General features: G+C 37.7%; 1 protein-coding gene across 5 annotated transcripts in view; it reads right to left on the bottom strand.

Moving 5' to 3' along the window:
- Positions 1-20318, bottom strand: part of ulk2 (unc-51 like autophagy activating kinase 2) — a 105993-nt gene that overhangs the window by 33068 nt on the left and 52607 nt on the right. For 4 of the 5 annotated variants that reach the window (XM_069911500.1, XM_069911503.1, XM_069911501.1 and 1 more), the window contains 8 exons: positions 18368-18469; positions 17817-17875; positions 15865-15947; positions 14348-14398; positions 13014-13102; positions 8658-8829; positions 6401-6461; positions 3334-3426 (listed from right to left, as the gene is read on the bottom strand). In XM_069911500.1, the coding sequence (XP_069767601.1) occupies positions 3334-3426; positions 6401-6461; positions 8658-8829; positions 13014-13102; positions 14348-14398; positions 15865-15947; positions 17817-17875; positions 18368-18469 (710 nt within the window). The remainder of the gene's footprint in view (positions 1-3333; positions 3427-6400; positions 6462-8657; positions 8830-13013; positions 13103-14347; positions 14399-15864; positions 15948-17816; positions 17876-18367; positions 18470-20318) is intronic. The other variant, XM_069911504.1, reaches the window with a different exon arrangement.

Here is a 20318-nt window from a genome sequence, read left to right as displayed (position 1 = left end):
GTTTGTATGTCTGTCAAGAGTTTGTCTCCCGAGAGGGGGGCAGAGAAATCGAGGACAGGGAGAATATTGCCAGAGATGGACATGAATATGAGGTTGAGGTGAAAGTTGGCAGTGAAGTGGATGAAGTCAATGAGCTCATTGTGGGTGCATGAGGCAACACCAAAGTAGTCATCGATGTAGCAGAAGAAGAGATGAGGGACCTTGCCTGTGAAAGCTTGTAGCATGGATTGCTCCATGTATTCAACAAAAAGCCAGACATAGCTGGGGCCCAAGAAGGTACCCATGACTAATCCTTTGATGTGGAGGAAATGGATGAGTCAAAGGAGAAGCAATTGAGGGTGAGGACAAGTTCTTCCAGCAGCAAGTGGAAGGGACAGGCATTGTTCTCAACATTTTGCCTGACTTACTTCAATGTTAAATACTGGAGCTTCCATCCTCGAGGCAATTCACACAGCGAGTGATATTTAGAGTTAAGTCAGATAGAAACAGGCCCAACTTGTCCATACCAACCATGATGTCTTTCTGAGATTGTTCCATTTGCCTGCATTTAGCCCATATCCCTCAAAATAATTCATAAATTAACAATTCAGTTTATTAGAAGAAAACAATCGGTTTTAATAATGTGGAGTGGATTTAAGATGATTACATATTTATAATGAAAATCTAATTTTCAAATTTTTTTTTTAGGAAATCTGTCAAAAGAAAACAATTTTGAAAAGGTAACAGGTGTAGATTGAAACTGGCATAAAATCCAATATTTGAGGGTGCTTGAATGCACTGAAATATAGAAATTTACAAATCTTGTATAGCCATTGTATAGAACGACCCCTGGAATTTTCACCTAAAATGTTGGCTTTGAGCGATACCCTTTGAATAAGATGACGCCCAAACCTGGTACTTACCACTGACCAGTGGATGCTGTTAAAAGCAAATCACAATATTTTAATAACGAATTATCATTAAAAGGTTTAAATTTTATTTGTATATTTTAAAGCAAACCAATGTCAGCTCCTGTAATAGACCACTACAATTCGCCTACTGTCACAATCACTCCACAGTCGATGCAATATCGCTCGCTGTCTCTCCACTCAGCTCAAGATTACCTCAAAAACAGCAATTCATACATACGGCTGCTCTTCATTGACTACAGCTCGGCCTTCAATACCATTATTCCCTCAGTGCTGGTCGAGAAGCTTCAAACTCTAGGCCTCTTGTACCCCACTCTGCAACTGGATCCTAGACTTTCTCATCAGAGACCAGTCAGTACGAATTGAAAACAACATCTCCTCCTCACTGATTATCAACACGGGCACCCCTAAGGATTCATACTTAGCCCACTGCTCGACTCATTATACACCAATGACTGTGTGACCAGGCACAATTCCAATGTCATCTCCAAGTTTGCCGATGATACCACAGTTGTCGGCAGAATCATAAATGGCAATGAAGAAGCGTACAGGAGGGAGTTAGTTCAGCTCGTTGAATGGTGTAACGACAACAACCTTGAGCACAACAGTGGTAAAACTAACGAGATGATTGTGGACCAGGAGGAAGTCAGAGGAACACGACCCAGTCCTCATCGAGGGCTCAGCAGTGAAGAGGGTCAAGAACTTCAAATTCCTGGATTTTAACAACTCTCAGGTTGTATCCTGGAGCCTCCCTGTTGATGGAATCAGTAGTATGTCACCAAAATCTCTGAAAAAACTTCTACAGGTGTATCAAGGAGAGCATTTTGGCTGGTTACATCACTGGCTGGTATGGAGGTGCTAACTCTCAGGACAAGTTTAAACTCCAGAGGGATGTTAATTCAGCCTGCGACATCACAGGCACCAGACCATTCCAATGTGGACATCTACAAGAGGTGGTGTCTTAAAAAAGATCCCAACACCCTCTTCAGTCTGCTACCATTGGGAAAAAAGTACAGGAGCCTAAAGTTGAGCACTCAATGTCACAAGGACAGCTTCTTCCCCACTGCCATCAGATTCCTGAATAATCAATGAACCAAAGATACTGCCTTACTTTTTGTGCATATCTATTTTAATTTTTTTTTATATATAGTTCTGGTTTAAGATGGTTATATTATGGATGTTTGCACAAGACTCCGAATTCCATGACAATAAATTGTGATCCTGCAACAGGCCGCTAAAGCCTGTATAGAGGCAACAGCAGTTGGACCTGGTGGATACAACCCTCGGAGGAGCTCTGAGAGTTCACAAATAACGGAGCACGTGCGAGATTGTGTTGGAGCCAGCGGGAAGATGGCAGCAGTGTTCCAACTGTTGTAAAGGCAAAAATTTTAGACCTCTTGTGTACGATGACTGCAATTTTAAAGTGAAAAATGTAAGTTTTGAGAATTGTCCTATACAACAGAATATACGTTATGATCATAGGTGATTCTTTTCAACAGCGATGCCACATGACAAGGATACAAGTTATTTGGACATTATATTAATAAACCTACTATATGCTTCATTCAACAGAACGAGTGTTTTGTTGCTCACCAGAGGACGTTCCAAGTTCCCTTTCTACCTCAAAGTGTGGTAAATTTCTTTGCAAACACTGGCGTTGAATGGACAAAAATCTATAGTACACTAATCTGAAATGCTAATAGTTAACAGGAGTTCTTGAACCACAACCCATCACAAATCTGTTAACAATATCTATGCGTCACGGGCAAGTTCCATTTTGTTTATTCAGATTTAGTCTAAAAAAAACCACAATATAATAAGCATGGGGTAAGTTTCCAGTTGTTCTGAGCCAAAGCTTTGATGGTGTTATGCATTAAAATGGTTCAAGATTCAATTCACCAGGTCAGGACCCATCCACAAAAAAAAAACCAATGAGAATGTCCCAAATCGAAAGAAAGATTCCGCTGATTGAGGAAGGAACTTCAAACTGTGCTCCTTTAAATTATTTTTCATATCAAAAAGTATTCCAATTTATTAAAACAAATGAAGTAGAAAAATGAAGCAATTAAATATTTAGCATTGACATTTTGAATTATTTTAAATCCCTTGCCACAGTCTTGAGATTAAAGAAATCCAACTTTACCGATGACTACTTTGTCAGCTCTGCTAGCAAAACTGCATGAAAAAAACAAAATTCTTTGTAAAATGCTTTAGTGGAAGAAATAAAGTTTTATGTTTTGCTAGAATGCCAGCTGCTAACGAAAGATTTTACATTTGTAATTGTGCAGTGAGTCTTAGAGCAACTTGGTATAACTTGAACAGTGGAAATTCAAGCATATTTTTGGCATAATCACTTTGATTGTCTTGAAAGCTGAAACTACCCCATGCTGCTTATTTCTTTATAAACTCGACATGAAGGTCCTACCTGTTGGCTGAGCTAGAAGAGCTGGACTTGGATGAGGCTGAGGAAGGTCTCTGCAGTGCTACTGAGCCCCCTGAAGAGGTTAAAGGTGACTGCCTAATAGGTGCGTGAAGAAAGAAAATCGAAGTATGCATTTACTTTTCTATTTTGATAATGCCCATAAATTCTTGTGCATTTCCAATCGAACACTTGCTTCCTCAGTGGCTAAGTTTAACATTTGTCATAATTTTTCCTCAGGATTATTGAAGTAACATTGAGTTTTATTTGACCATCAATTTATTTATATTTTGGATGCCTTGTCGACAGTCAATCAATGTCTGAATTATTTTTTTTAAAGAGATACAGCATGGTAACAGGCTCTTCTGGTCCACAAGCACGCACTGCTCAAATACCCAGGTGAATGACATTAATTTTTATTCAGCCATCAATTTATTTATTTTGTAGGACTTGTTGACAGTCAATGTCTGAGTTTTTTTTTTAAACAGATACAGCACAGTAACATGATGTGCCCACACTAGTATCTTTGTTCGCCCTCATTTACATGTTTTCCCTCAACAAGATTCCAGAAGTACTCGATCAGTTACCTTGTGTACAATAAAGCCACCCAACTTTGCTGCTGCTTTCCTCGATCCCTTCACTGCCTCCAAGATTTATTGTCTGACGTGAGTAAAAACTTCCTCCAACTAAACACGGAGATCATCAGTCTTCACAATTCCTGTGCTGTCGGCCGACGTAATCCTTCTGGGTAGTCAGCGTCAAGAGTATATTTAGCCTTTGTGCTATTCATGATTCAATTTGAATTTAAGACTCTATATCCATGACATCTAATAGGGTGTTTATTTCTGCTTCAACAGTATTCCTCGATATTGACGATTTCTAACCTCACCTACTGCCAAAACCCTCTTTCCATGTTACTTTGTTTATTCCAACTCACCACTGGCTAGCCTCTCATTCTATTATTTTTCCATAAGTTTAGATGCAAAACTCTGCTGCCTGTATACTCTCTTTTACCAAGTTTCTGTCACCCATCCGCCCTGTCCTTGGTGGCTTCCTGGCTCTTGGTTAAACCATGCCTTGCTTTAAAAATTACCCCTGTATCTCTCTTAACCATACAAGCCTCTGTCAGACCTGTGGCCTCTGTGCTCCCTTCATCTTACACACACCCAAATTTAATTTGTTCCATTGCTAAGTCTAAGCACAGGAAGCCCTGCCCAAAACCCATCTCCCAGTTTCTCGTTTACCTTAAAATCCCAATTCTACTTTACAAACCAAGCACTTCATCACCTACATTAATATTATTTTGCAATATATCATTTTAAAAATATGATAGAGCTTTTAAGAAACTTGGAATGTTTTTCACCAATTTAGTATACAAGTTGATCAAACTGTCATCTAATCTAATGTTGTTCAGATATTATGCTATTTGCAAATGTTTGCATCTTCATACAAATAGAGTACAACTCTCATTATCTGAAATCCTCAGTTATCCGAAAGATTTTGGGTCCGAAAGTGAACCTGTCTGGCTCAGAAATATTTTTTTGATTATTGAGGATTTCAGAAAAATCAGAAATCTTCATCAATCCAAAAAAATTTCAAAGCCAAAATGACATCATTTCGCTTCCAAAAATTTTTAGATAAATGATGTTATCTGAAATAATCAGAAGTTCTCAGTTATCCGAGATTATTCGGAGCAGAACTGACATCACAGGTTGAAAAAATTTTTGGAATTAAAAAAAAAACTGTTGAATTTCAGATTTTGGTGTTGGATTTATCTTATTTTGTTCAGGTTGTTTTTTTTGTTGAGAATTAAACATTACTTCATGCTTGAAAAGTCTTCCCTTGCTGTTAGTTGTTGTTTAAAAGTAATTTTTAACTTTTTAAAAAAAATGACCCCAGTTATCCAAAAATATTCTCTATCCGAAATAGGCCCAGTCCCAACCATTTCGGATAATCAGAATTGTAATGTACTCAATCAAAACGATATTGTTCATGAATACATTCAGATATCTCCAGCACAGTTCACACATGCATCATATAAAGCAGCCATTCTCAACAGAGACTGTATGTGCACCCCCCCCCCCCGCCCCCCCCTCCCCCCGGGAATTAGAGAACATTTAAGAGGGACCACAGACTGAAATTATATGAAGTATGGAAGAAACCAATTAAACTCGACTGCTTCACAGAGTCCAAAGGGGGCCATAGCTGAAAAAAAGGTTAAGAAAGGTTGGCATAAAGTAACATAAAATACATTGTACAAAAGACAAAATATTTTCAATTCTCTTTTTCTAAGATTGTAATAGGGAGCCATACATACATTTAAATGAGGCTAAATCTGAGATCCTGACTGTTCCATGCATCTGATGATACCCATCCATGCATTTTTCCACAATAACCGCACATTCAATGATGCTAGATTCTCAAAATATTCAATAAAGCAGAACTACCTTTACAGCAAATATTGTGAAATGTCATTCAACTTGTCTTTTATACAAACAACTGTAGTTAGAGTCATTTTGAGGTTATATGCTGAATAGTAACAAATAAAATCCAAGATAAAAAGCCCAATGATCCACACCAATGCAACAAGCCTGCACACAAGCATTATTCTCTCTTTCCCCACTGCTTTCCTTCTTCACCAAAGTAGCTGGTTTGGTAAAGGAGCAGAGTTGCCAAGAAATTGCTGGAATTGCAAAGGATTCAATTGCATATTTTTGACGAAATTCATGCATTGTAATCAGGCCAACACTTTTGTTCGAACAACAGAAAGTCAAACATGCCATGATTTCTCATTTTTCTTATTGTTCACTCGGGTTGGGGGAAAGGTGAAGAATGGATACATCCCAGCACATAGTCTTGTTTGAGTGTTTTGAACATGGTTGCTGCCAATCCTAAAAGGAAAATCACTATTCATGTGACACCAACTTAATTTACTTCAATCAACATTATGCTGCATTCTAAAATAAACAGAATGTGTCAGTGTTTACTTCATGGTTCTGGTGGAGTATTACTCCAAGTTATTTCTCGCCTATGTACAACAAAAACAACCGAGAGTTTTAAAGTTTACACTTACCCTCCACACATCAAAAATTCACTGGAAGCTCGTCTGCCAACTGTTCCCAATGGCATATCATCTGCAAAAAGATTCAAAACAGACCTTAGGCATAAAGTTTAATAGGAACACTAAAATCCTTTCCAATGTGTACAAAGTGGTTAAGTTGATCAAAGTATTTACTTATTTTGTTTGAAATGAGTGCTGTAGCTCTTAAAGGGAGTTGCATTCTGAAAAGGACTATACATTTCTGAAAACAATTAAGAATGCCAGAGCCCCAGGTTCGAATCAGGCATTGTCTGAAAGGAGTTTGTACATTTTCCCTGTGTCTGCATGGGTTTCCCCCGGGTGCTTGTTTCCTCACATCCTTCAAAAACGTAAAGGGGTTGCTGGTTAATTTGGGTGTAATTGGGCAGCACAGCTTTTAAGTGGCCAGAATCGGCTTCTACCATTCTGTAAATAATTTTTTTTTTAATTAAAAATTTTAAATGTAAAAAAAATTGAATACATTTTTAAATTGTGTATTTGTCATACATAAGCAATGGTTGCTAAGAAAGTTTTGTAATTCATTATCTTCAGGAACAAGTAAAAACATAACTCTCAAATACGATAGCTTCTCAATGAATCCATTTCAGACTTCAGCCAAAAGACTAAATTTAAATCAATTGGGGGCTCTGCGTTAGTTTCTGTACCAAGTTACACATTGACCCTGCTGCTGGGAACACCATCTTTCAATTGTTATTTTAAAGTTAGCTTCTCAAAAAAACACTCATGGGAGCAAGGTGAGGAACACTGAGAATCCTCGAGTTGTTGAAAAACTAACTTTGTAACCAAGTTGCAGGGCTTGGTAATAAAGTGAGAAACTCATGAATTATATGGTCCTGTTAAGGTCAAAATTATTTTTCAAACCAGAAAACCCAACACGAAATCCAACAGACCTGGATCTAACTCATGCAGAAGTTTACATTTTGGAGCTTCAGAAACCAGCTTAGGACTTTTTTTTTTAAATAAAAAATGGAACTTAGTTCAAAAAAAAACAACAGTATGGCTGCACCATAGCCAGTGCACACAATAGCACAAAAATCCATAATTATGTCGGAAAAAACTAATCTGGATGAATAATCATGTCTATGTAAATATTCACTTTCATTCTTTACAAATGTTTTCTTTCACCAGGAAGTACTTCAAAGATTAGTATTTACCACTAAGTTCAAGCACTAATAAGTTTGAAGACAGTTCCCCAAAACCATCAGGCTCCTGAACTAATCCAACAACAGTGCTGTTATGTTACACTTGCTTGGTGCTATTTCATCTTCCTTTTCAATATAACTCTACACTCTTTAAATTGTGCTCTTTAAACGGTTGTATTAATGTTAGAGATAGCCCGTTATTCAACAAATTAACTAAAACTTAAAGTTAAACTAAACTACCCTGATCAAGAACACCTGATTGCACCTTTGTTTAAAAAGGAATTAAATTCAATCCCGAAATTCCCACTAAACATCTCTAATACTATACAACAGATTCCACATTTAGAATCAGTTACCTTGAACCAAGTAGTTCTGTTATAATTGAATGAACAATAGTCAAGTCAACTCCTAAAAAGATGAAATCCTGAAATCTTAAAGACAATCTTAACCCTTAAGGGCAGTGTGGTTAGGACAATGCTGTGACAGTCCCAGCAACCAGTATTTGAATCTGGCACTCTCTGTAAAGGATTTGTTCGTTCTCCCCATGTCTGTGTGGGTGTCCTCCGACTGTTCAAAATGTACCAGGGTTGGAAGTCAATTGGGCAGCATGGGCTCACAGCCAAAAGGGCCCACTACCATGACTAAATTTTTGAAACATTTAATTTCCAACAGATTTCATTTATCAGTGTAGAGCAGAGGCCTTGAATATGACTCAAGGCAAATTTAGAAGTGGGAATGTAAAGATGAATCTTTGGAGCAAAGTGAATGCTGATGTGATTTATATTTTTGGAAATCTTTGTAGAATATGCAGCAATTTATTTGAATCTCTCTATTTTGGGCGTCCTCAACCATTGGAATAAAGCATGTTAAATTCAGTGTAGCAATTCACTTTAACCTTGAATGTAAAAGAAATCTATAAAAGCTGGGGGAAGACAACAAAAAGTAAAAATTTCCAAGTGAGCAAACAGACTTCACCAGCCAACAAACAGAAAATGCAGTCAACCGATTCAGGAATTCACTTCTTGTCTTTAATGAATTACTGTAACAATAGTGAAGAAATTAAAGAAACAAAATGAGTAGTTGCTTACATGACTGATCAGAAGAGATGCTGTGTGGAACAAGGACAAAGTCATCAGTATCACATGAGGAGTTCTTACTGCCACTGCTTGCAGAATCTTTGGAAACCTGTAGGTAGTTAGGAGGACCCAAAGGTGGGGAAGACAAAGTGTCCTCCTGTATCCGCTGCATGTCTGGCAAGGACTGAGTGGAAAATAAAACGTGAAATATTAATCCTAAAAGTACAAAATTCCACTAATAATATTACAAACCAAGTTTCAGGTTTTTTTGAGCATAGATTTTTTTTGGAAATTATTCTGGTTTTTTTTGTAATTCTTTATTTATCGCACTATGAACCATATTAACCAATATATTTACAGATGCATCTCTTCAAATATTCACAGTGACATTCTCTCTTTTTTTCCATCCCTCCCTTCCCACTCCCCTCCAAAAACAGTAAATATTGAACGTAAAATACAATAAAGCAATTTTTAAAATCTTCTTATCATTTTAGGTGGTGGTGGTCCGAGGTCTGCTCTTTCTGTTATGTTCCATATATGGTTCCCAGGTTTTTTCAAACATTGTAACTTTGTTTTTTTAAATTATATGTGATTTTTTTCCCAATGGGATACACTTAAACTTGGTTATATATTCTGTTAATGTTTATAGCCATATAGTCCAACATGGCCATTTTATATCTTTATTTTCACTTCTTTTCCACCTCTTCACCACCTCCATCCCCTTTTTTTTCCATTACTGTTTTTTAAGTTTTCCTTTTTAATCTCAATATATGACCACGCACTTAAGACATGAAATACCCCAACAATCCCCACACGCAATAACCCTTTAACCCCAAATGAACCTCCCCTCCTTGGATTGTCCCTTGTCCCTTGACGGCAACCACAACTCCCCTTTCCATTTGGTTTGCGAACTTACTCGCAAAAGCATCAACCGATTTCGCAGTGACTGTCATCTCCCCTCTCCCCCAGAGAACGCTAATTTCCTATACATATAACAAAGCTCTCTTTTTTTCCCCTTCTTTCCCTTCTCTTATCTATCTTTATATATACACATTATCTTTACTTTATATTTTTACATATTTTTTAAATATTTTCTTGCCGGTCTTCCTTCTTGTCACTCCTCCTCCTCCCTTCTCCTGTCCTGCCAATATTCAGCAAATTCTTGGGCTTTCTTTGGATGCGAAAACAGTCTATTCCGTTCCCCAGGAATAAATACTTTGAGTACTACTGGATGTCTTAATATAAAGTTATAACCTTTCTTCTATAAGATTGTTTTCGCCGTGTTGAATTCCTTCCTCTTCTTTAAAATTCGAAGCTTATGTCTGGGTAAAAAAATATTTTTTGTCCTTTATATTCTAACGGCTTATTGTCTTCTCTAACCTTCTTTCTTGCCTGCTCCAGTATATTTTCTCTTGTCGTATATCTTAGAAGTTTTACCACTATGATGTGGTGGCTGTTTCGGTACTAGTGCCCTATGCTCCCTTTCGATTTCTATTTCTTCATGTGAATCTGTCGTTCTCAGCACCTTCGGGATCCATCCTTTTACAAATTCCTTCATATCTGACCCTTTTTTGCCTTCTTTCAGGCCCACTATTTTTGTTGTTTCGCCTACTGTAGTTTTCCAATATGTCAATTTTTTGTGACAATAAATCTTGTGTCTCTTTAATTTTTTTTTCCGCTCTTTTTCAACTTCCCTCTTAAATCATTCATCTCCATTTCTACAGCAGCTTCTCGTTCCTCCACATTTTCTACTCTTTTCCCTATTTCAGTCATGACCAACTCTAAGCTTTGCATCCTGTCTTCAGCTCTTTTCATTTTCTTTTGATTGAACTAAATTCTAATGATGGCCATTCTTTTAATGACCTCATTTGTTCTTCAAAAAAGGCTTTATCTCAACTTTGTCCTTCTATTTTACCTTCTTTGCTTTGAAATTCTTGGTCTTCTTCTTCCTCTTCTGTGTCTGTGTCGTCCTCTTCTCTGCATCCGTGTATCTTCATCCTTCTCTGGTGAGCTGCTTCCATATCCTGCTGGGCCTCCAGCTGCTGTGTCTCCTGCTGCTGGGCCGACCCCCTGCCGATCGCCCTGTTGCCGCTCACCCTCTTCCAGCCCTTCATTCTCTTTCTCACCACTCTTCTTCTTTCTTGTTTGCTTCCCCCAGCCGAACGCCCCCATACTGGGCATCTCTCATTGGCTGAGTCCCCCTCCCGCCGGCGTTAACCTCTTCTTTTACTTGCGCACGCGCAACTCTTTGTGCATGCGCAGTTGCGCATCTCTTCTTGGCTCTGAGAGCCATTTTTGAAGTCTGCCGGTAGGGAGGACACCTCTCCTCTGGGGACTCACCAACACCAGAGATTGGCTGCTCCTCTCCATGGTGGCTCTCTGCTCCGACGTGCCCACCGGTTAGGAGGACACCGCTCCTCTGGGGACTCACCAACACCAGAGATCGGCCGCTCCTCTCCACGGTGGCTCTCTGCTCCGACGTGCAGGTAAGGCCTCTTCTTTCTTCTCCAGTGATTTTCCTTCTTCCCTTTTCTCTGTTATTCTTACCTTTTCTCTTTTGGGTGCCATCTTCTGTCTCTTCTCTGTAACTTTATCTTTTTCTTCCTGTATTTTATGTATATTGAACTCTGTTTTTTCCACACTTTTGTTTTCTTTTCTCTGGAGAGGGCTGGTTCCACTCGACCAGCCACTACTCCATCACGTGACTCCTGAAATTATTCTTTGTTAATTTCAGTTGCGCATGTATTTCTTTGAACAAAACATGAGATAACATTGGAAAAGTCTATTTTCCTTGCAATCATTACAGAACATTACAGCACAGGCCCTTCTGCCCTTGAAGTTGTGCTGACTTATATATTCCTACAAAAAATACTAAATCCTTCCTTCCTCATAACCCTCTATTTTTATTTCATCCACGTGCCTGTCTAAGAGCCTCTTAAATGCCCACGTTTCAGCCCCCATCCTCACATGCAGGCCCAACAGCTTCATCTCTGATTTAAAATGTTAATTCTGTTGTTCTTTTCACAGATGCTATTTTGTCTGCTGCATGTTCATTCCAACCCACCCCCCCACTTCAAGCTAACTTGTAAAACTTTACTGGCTGCAGTTTAGAAATGAGTGAGACAAAAGTCTGCAGACATTGTGATTGTAGTAATAACACAGAAATGCTGGTGGAATTCAGCAGGTCTCGGAGCATCCATGGGAGGTAAAAGATGTATTATAGGTAAAGGTTCCATTATTGTCACATAATACTACCTTTAGAATACAACATGCATGAAATTCTTTGTCTACCGTAAGGCAGAGAGTCACCACTTTGTCCAGCACCCCTCACAGAAACCGACAGCACCCCTCCAAGTACTGACCAGGACTGAGCCTACTTAGCTTCTGAGATCAGACAATCTCAGGCGTATTCAGGTACCAATGTTTTGGGCCTGAAGGAGGGCTCAGGCCTAAAATATTTGGTTGTATACCTACCTCATAGGGATGCTGCGAGACCTGCTGAGCTCCTCCTTATTAGTTTAAAAAAGATCCAATGTTCTTTGACAGCTTTGAACCACAAGACAAGTTGGGACAAAACAGCTCACTAAATTGAACTTAATTAGTCAAGTATAATTTTCTGCCAAAGCCACTCCATGATAAAGTGCACAGAAACAAAAGTAATCTTTCACAAAAGTCAGAAAATACTAGTCATGAACTATCAAAAGTAATCCAAATTCATTTTATCTTCTGTGGTTGAGGACTGTCAAAAGATGAAAACAACTGGCAATGAAATAAATAGATGGTATAATTAGATCATAATTTAAATTGGCAAGAATGCCATTGTCAGAACTCTGTCATTCTAACTGATATAAAAAAAAAGCTGTATTAAAGAAAGGAATGAGATGGCTTAAGAACATCACATGATGTGACAAATTTGCCTGTGATTGAACACAAGTAAAATACAGCCTTTTAGGTCAGGTCCTGTGAAGTTTAAACAGAATTGCGACCTACAAGCTCATTTTAATTCAAAAATATATTGATATGTTTAGCCAGGTCATGAATTATATTTGCATAAAAGACCATTAACATTTGATGGGTTACATATCAAGTTAATTAAATTTAAAATAATAATACATTACCTGTGGATTGGTTCAATTTTTGTATCTACAGATTAAGGTTGATAATTTTTTTTGATTACCAATATTAAAAGAATTTTTAAATTGAAATAAATACCAACCATGGTACATTTGAATTGTGCACAAAAGCCAATAATCTTTATGCAGTTTTAAACGGTTCAATTAATGAAATACAACAAGGCCATATTAATTTATCATCGTTAGTCAGATGCTATTTGGAAGGAAAAAGGCATCAATAAATAATGCTACTTACAGGAGGAGAGGCAAAATGACAAGATGGAGAGCTGCCACAAGAACTAGCAGACACAGAACCAGGGCACGTGGGCACAGGCACAGGGCATGCTGCAGATAGAATAATCTTTATCCATGACATTCAAGTTCAAAATTCCATTAAAGCTCTCTAATTTATCATATTTACTTAAAGCAATGTCATTGTTCAACTCTACTCTTAACTTCAGAAGATTGAAATAAAACAACAATCCTGACAGAGAAAATGCAATTTGCATTTTTTCCATTGCCCTTGAAATCTCTTCCAAAAATAGTGTTTTTGAAAGTAGCTGCAGGGAATAGAGATCCTGACCAATTTCCCCCTGCAATTGAGAACTACTACTCGAATGGTGAATGTGATCACAATTGTGAAATTAGCCATTTGCCACCTTCTACCCTGATTAACAATGTTATTTTATAATCTTGCACGTCATCTACTTTAACAAAAGTTGAGAATACAAATGGAAATCAGCATCAACATTTTTAAATATTTAACTTTTGAGGGTAATGAAAGCATTTGCTCATTCTGTCTCTTTCAGGATTTAGGCACTGATCGAGTTCTCATGCAGGTTAGCAACTTTTGAATTTAGCGTGTCACAGCCAGATGAATACAAGTTCTCCAATTTTAATGGCTGAAACCAATGAAATATACAATGGCAGTCTAAAGAAAAAAATAGAGCAAATCATAAAATTGGCAAAGGTTCCACATAATTACATTTTCATTGAAAAAAATACGCAACTATTGGTGAATCTCAGTGTCATCAGTGGTACATTCCATCTGTATCCTCTTAACAGCAGCCAACAAATCACCCCACTTTATCTCCACACAAAGAAAACCTCACACAAACAACCAAGTCAGTATCTAGATAAGTTGGCTGCCTTTGAATGACTGCTATTGATCATGAGTGATGAAAAAGAAATGTGAGATACAAGGTTACAAGAGATAATTATATAAATCAGTTAAAAAGGTTGAAGGATAATGTGATCTGGGAGAAACTCAATAGACATTTCAGATTGAGGTACAAAGTTCAATCGATAAAACCTGCTAATTTTCATTGAAACAAAATTCAAGGATGTCTTTCAAAAACCAAATTTTATTTTTTCAGACACTAATTACCACTACTGGCTCCAGAGCTTCCTTTTGAGAGGGAGATAATAAGCTGTTTGAGGTTTGGTTTTATTCTCCATTGCAAAGTAAAATTATGACATTTCATCACAAAAAAACATTATCTTCCTTTTAGACCAAAGACACCAGAAAGTTATCTTTTCTAGATGGTAAAAAAAATACTAATAATTTTTGGTAAATGAAATAGGACTTACATTTTTTAACTGATGATGCCTGATCCATGAAAGGATGGTTAAAGAATGTTTCTACAAATAAATAAATCAGTTTCCATCAACATTCATTCTTTAAACTCTGTAATTCTGAAAGTTTAGAATTGCCTCTCACCCTTGAGAAGATTACAGAAAACAAATACAGTATGCTACAAATGCATTTTTAAACATCTGGATTATGGGTGTGGCAAAAATATTTATTTTCCATTCAAACATTTGTATTTTAAACTTCCCATTCAATCCTTCAGACACTAATTGCCATAGCCCAATAACCAAATTAAGGAATTAAGTTCAAAGTCAATTTGTAGGAAAAGAAATTGAAAGGATCCCATGAACTGCCAAATTAGTTTTAGGAATGTATGTATGAGCTCCAGAATTGGCAACCAGAGACAGCCACTCACAGAAAGCAACATAACTACTCATGTCGCTTGGTTCCTTCAATGCACTACCCAAATTTGCCTGCAAGTAAGTTGATATATGTGGTGTTCAAGTGGGATTTATCATAACTCAGGACTGGGGGTGTGGAGAATAAAAAGCTGCTCACTTGGGTGAAAAATTGTTCCTAATGAACATATAAATTGTAACGATGACGTACAAGCTGGCAGTTGTCATTTTGTGACACAATAGGTGCTATAATTATGCAGCACCTTTAGCACTGCAAAAAAAATTCAAGCCATTCTATCCTTTATTCACCAACTTTTTGCTGGCTTGTCCTAAAATCTGCTTGAGTCACATTTCCACCCCCACCCCGCCAACAAAGTTCCTTTGGAGTGCCTTGGGAGAGTTAAAAACGTTTGATGTCAAAGCTTGATCTAACAGGTGGCCTTTAACCTCTTGAAAGGAGGTTGGAGAAGCTGAGAAGTTTAGGGAGGGTGTTCCAGTGCTTTTTTTTAGTTATTGCGCATTTAGGACTCTGCTCAAAATTTATGCCCTAACCCTAACCCTGTGAAACAGTCAAGTTTAGTTGGTTTCTTCAGAACATAAAAATACGTCCGTGCCCCTGCCCCATCCCATTTAAATGTGCCGTGGCCCCCGTTGAGAATGGCTGGTTTGGACAGCTGAAAGCTTGATCTCCACGATGAGTCAAGACAAATGAAGAAATCACAGTTTTAAATTGTTTTAAGGTCAAAAAGAAGTTGGGAAACAAAGCTGAGAAGTTAAAATTAAGATATCAATGGATTAACAGGCAGCACTGATCCAGAGAGTACAGGAGTGATCAGTGAATTAATTTAGCACGTTGCAATAGAGGTGAGAGTGTTTTGAAAGATCAAGTTTACAGAAGGCACAAGTTATATGGCCAACTGGAATATAGTCATGGAAAATAACAGACATGAACAAGGACGTCGGCTCATTTTGTGTTAAAGACAAGTCAATATTATGGATTAGAAACCGATAGTTTTAAAATCAGGAGATAGGCAGACAATATTCAGAAACTGACTAATTGAATTGAAATATGCTGACTCCAAAATATTTGATGAATAAAAAGAAAATCAACAACTCACCAAAATCTATTCTATCCTTCTGGTTTCTCTGAAGCAAGCCAAGTAACAGCCCACCCAGATGAGTGGATGTTTCACTAGGAATGCTGTTTGAGAAAAGAATCACCATCACCAACAGAAAACAAATAGAAGGAATAAGACAAGATCCGATTTACAAAAAAAAAGGGGCAACAAAAAAAAAAAGCCTGCACAGTAATCAATCACTGTTCATCTGCCCTATCAATGAGTCAATTGTTATTTCTTCTCATTTTACAGTCTGCATTCTTTAGGAAGAACATCAGCATGAACAACTAATCCCTAATACCTGTAAATTATGTTTAGATACATTGATTTTGGATTACTACATATTTGTCATTTGCATATAGGGTGTATGGTACAGAGACAAGTGGTTTCCTTGAGTTGTATATGCATAATCAGATGACAATAAACTTGAACGTGTATCCTCCAGTTAAATAGTTCACTGAAGGCCAAAGAGATTGAAATTTCTGTTCTTGGTTCTAACACTACAGTAAAACCCCTGTTATCTGGAATTCAGACAACTGGCTGTCTCAAGCAACTGGCAAAAGAAGTCATGGAAAATAAATACCGTATATACTCATGTAAATGTAAATACAGTGTATAATCAACCCACCACCCCTGTTTGTAGCCCAAAACCAGGTGTTTTTGTCTGACCCGTGTAAAAGTCGACCCCTCTATTTTTGGCCCCGACCACCTGACACCCCAACTGTGGACTTAGCACCCAGTCCAGCCATCGACGTTCCCGAACATCACAAGTACTTACAAGGTCAAACGTTTGACCTGTGTAAAGGTTGACCTCCCCTTTCTTGGCCCAAAAAAGTAATTCAAAAAATTTGATGATTACACAAGTATACTGTATAGAGTATGGAAAAAGTACAGGTTTAAAATTGGCAAGCCTCGCCCTTAGTTCATCAATCATGCAACGTGCAAAGTCAAGCAACTGGAAAATTCACTTATCTGGCATCTACCAATCCCCCTAGGAGCCAGATACCAGGGGTTTCACTGTATTATGAAGAATACTGGATATCTCGTTTATATAGTAACCTAATTTAATTCAAATTAACAAACTCATTTTGAAACATTTTAAGGACGCAATTCTAAATTAATTTGACAATGATAAAAATTAAAAGAAAATAACCTAAGAACATGGCCAACAGAGGTTCCTGGAATGTGGAATTGTGGCTCAGAATTTGTGCTAACAAGAACAAAAAAAACCTAATTTTCCTCATTATTACAACAATTACTGAAGTCTCACATGCTGGACCAAGCATGAAAAACCAGAGGTTTTTAAATTAAATCTTTAAAAATTTAGACATACAACACTGGTAAAAGGCCACAAATCTATGCCACCCAATTTACACCAAATTAACCTACACCCCTAGTAAGTTGTGATCAGTGACTCCCAAATGATACAAATGGTTCACTATTTTGAAGCCTTCTTCAGCATAATCCTGAGAAATCAGCAAACTGAATGATTCACACATTTATACACTGTTTTTATAAAATACACTGAAAGTTCATGTGTGTATCGGTTATATATTTCAAAGCAAGGATTTTTCTTTAAAATACATTTCTTGTAAAAGTCTTTATTACAACTTTTAGATTAACCTTGAATTCTGTAAATGTTTAAAATAGTTCCTGGATTGGAGTCCATGAAAATTTATCCATTCAATTTTCTGCTTATTCAAGTTCTGTCAACGATCCTTGAGTAAATTTTTAAAAAAAAATTTAGATATACAGCAAGTAACAGGCTCTCCTTACCCATGCTGCCTAATGAAAGAAAATAACTCAATGCCGAGGCCATACATTTTCTATATAGTCCTTTCTATAAACGTACAATTTGGACTGCTCTTTAATAGAATTTATGGAAATTCAAGAATGCCTCACCACATTTTTAAGATACTTTGAGACGAAAGCTAAAATAGAAAGCCACTCACTTGGGGACCAGACTTTTGTTCTTCTCATAGAAGAGCCTTAAATCCTGTGGGCTGTTTGCCTGGGAAATAGAGAAGGTAAAAGTTCCAGAGGTAAATTCTGATTTAGTTACCCAGGAGAATAATATCATGTGGGGCTCTGGAGCAAATAACAAACTAATGGAGGAACTCAGTGGTCAAGGAGCATCTACGGAGGCAAAGGGATAACTGACGTTTTGGGCTGAGATCCTGCATGAAGCCTTGAACTGAAACTTTGACTATTTCTGCTTCCGCGGATGCTGCTTGACCTGCTGAGCTCTTCCAGATTCCAAAATCTGCACTCTCCTAGTCTCCACGAAAAAACTAACATGATAGTTGCAAGCAAAGAATAAGGTGCCAGATATTTCCAATTCTCCATTTTAAAACAGTGATCAGTGGAACAGACGATGCATAGATAGCTCTATTGAATGTCATAATAAGCTGATATTAATTAGCTTTATACTGAAGAAGAGTGCAAACGTTTTTAAAAAGGTTATTATTTTTTCCCCCATGCACATCAGTGTCAAAAATTCTACCTGGAAAGGGGGCTTGCCCACAAGACACTGAAATATCACAGTTCCTATACTCCATAGGTCTGCCTTGGCATCATAATGGTGTGACATGATAACCTCAGGTGCCTGAAACAAAAGTATGATTTGTGTCAAAGAGAGTTCTTCAACGAATTGTCAATTCTAATAAATACTGAAAAATAAACTTGCACCAGGTCTGGTATATTTTCCAATCTGAAATTAGTGTCACTAAATAAATTCTTCTTCATGTTCAATGATGCACATGGGATTTCATTTAATCATCAGTACAGTGATAAAAAATAGATTTGTCTATAATTCTCCAGATTCTGGAACAGTCCCAGAAGATCAGAAGATAAAATGTAACACTACTTTCCAAGAAAGTTGAGCAAGGGAAAGTGGGAATCAATAGAAAGTTTGTTTGATCTCAGTTGGCAGTATGCTGGGATCTATCACTTAGAAAATACCACTATTAGGGAGCGTCAACACCTTTTTAGCAATAGGTAATTATGAGCAAGAGGTTTTGCTTTTGAGGATGTAATCAAGACAGAATATAAATTGGAACTAATAGATACTGTTCCTGGATTTTTAAAAGGAATTAGGTTCTTCACAAAAAGGTAGCTAATAAGAGTAGAATACTAAAAGGGAGGAGAGGATAGGTTGAAGAACAGAGAAATGGAATGAAGAGTCAGTCACAATGGCAAGCTGTTCGAAGGCTCTCTTAATTCAGAATTCAAATTAATCATTTTAATGCAAAGCCTGTTGCCAAAGTGAAGAGAAAGCAAGTTGGCAAAAAAAATGGCAGGTGAAGAATAAAGTTGATGGCACTTTTGTATTTATTTTAAATACACATTGTACCTCCCTTCGATGCAAAAGCAAGGAAGAGACGAAAGAGTGGACGCTGAAATTTGGAAAAGAGAGAAGCTCGAGAGAATCAGAAGGTGAAGCAGCAGGTCATGGCGAGAAATGGACAATCAATCTTTTGGTTCGGGACCTTTCACGAGACTGAAGTAAGGCCGTTTTGCTCTGATTTCATGAGCTTTTGGTGATTCCATTCCTGACAGTACAATGTGTAGTTTCAATTCCCAAAATGACAAAGATACATTTGCCTTCAAGTCAATGCGGCCCAGAATCTAGAGATTAACGGGTTAATCTCAGAGGAAGAATTGAGTAAAATTGATTTCTTCTCACTTGGGTTTATGGAAGACAATTCGCTGGACGAACTCAGTGGGTCAAACATCATGAGTGGGAGAAAAAAAGGTTAGCAGAAACATCAACCGTTATTTTTTTTCTCCCTCTAATGCTACTTGGCCTGCTGAGTTCCTCCAGCAAATTGAGTTTGGCTTTAGATTCCAGCATCCGCAGTCTCTTGTTGACTGAAGGACGAGTGATCTACTCAAGACTTTTAAGGTTTTAAGAATGGCTGACAGGATTAGAGCCCACAGACTGTTTATTCCTGCTGAAGAATCAGGAGAAATCATAGAATAGCAGTCAGCCATTTAGAACAGGGACAAGGAGAAATTTCTTTACTCAGGGACTCATAATTCTTTAGAATTCTTTCCCTGATGTCTGTGAACACGTGACTGCCAGATCCCTTCAAGGCTGATTGATTTCTTCATCCAAAATTATATCAAGTGATTTGGAGTCCAGGTGAGAGCGAACATGATCTTACTGAATGAAAGAGCAAGACTGAAAGGCCATATGGCATATTCCTGCTGCTTTCTCCCATGCTTAATTAGTTGCCAGGACTGCCTGCAATAAACTGGTCAATTCATCCACTCACCACTTCTGTCAGTTTTATAATTATCGACTGCTCAAGAGGATGATCACACAAGGCATGCCACAATGATGTTTAACTCAGTATACCAGCTACAATCTGAGGAAGAATAAGCAAGAGGGACCATAACACTTTGTCACAGATTTCTTGCTGCCAAAAGGTTGGACGAAATGCAAGCACAGA

The sequence above is a fragment of the Narcine bancroftii genome, chromosome 14 (genome assembly GCF_036971445.1).
Source record: "Narcine bancroftii isolate sNarBan1 chromosome 14, sNarBan1.hap1, whole genome shotgun sequence".
NCBI lineage: Eukaryota > Metazoa > Chordata > Chondrichthyes > Torpediniformes > Narcinidae > Narcine > Narcine bancroftii.
Note: the sequence above shows the minus strand (reverse complement) of the source record. Positions and strands in the feature narration are given on the sequence as shown.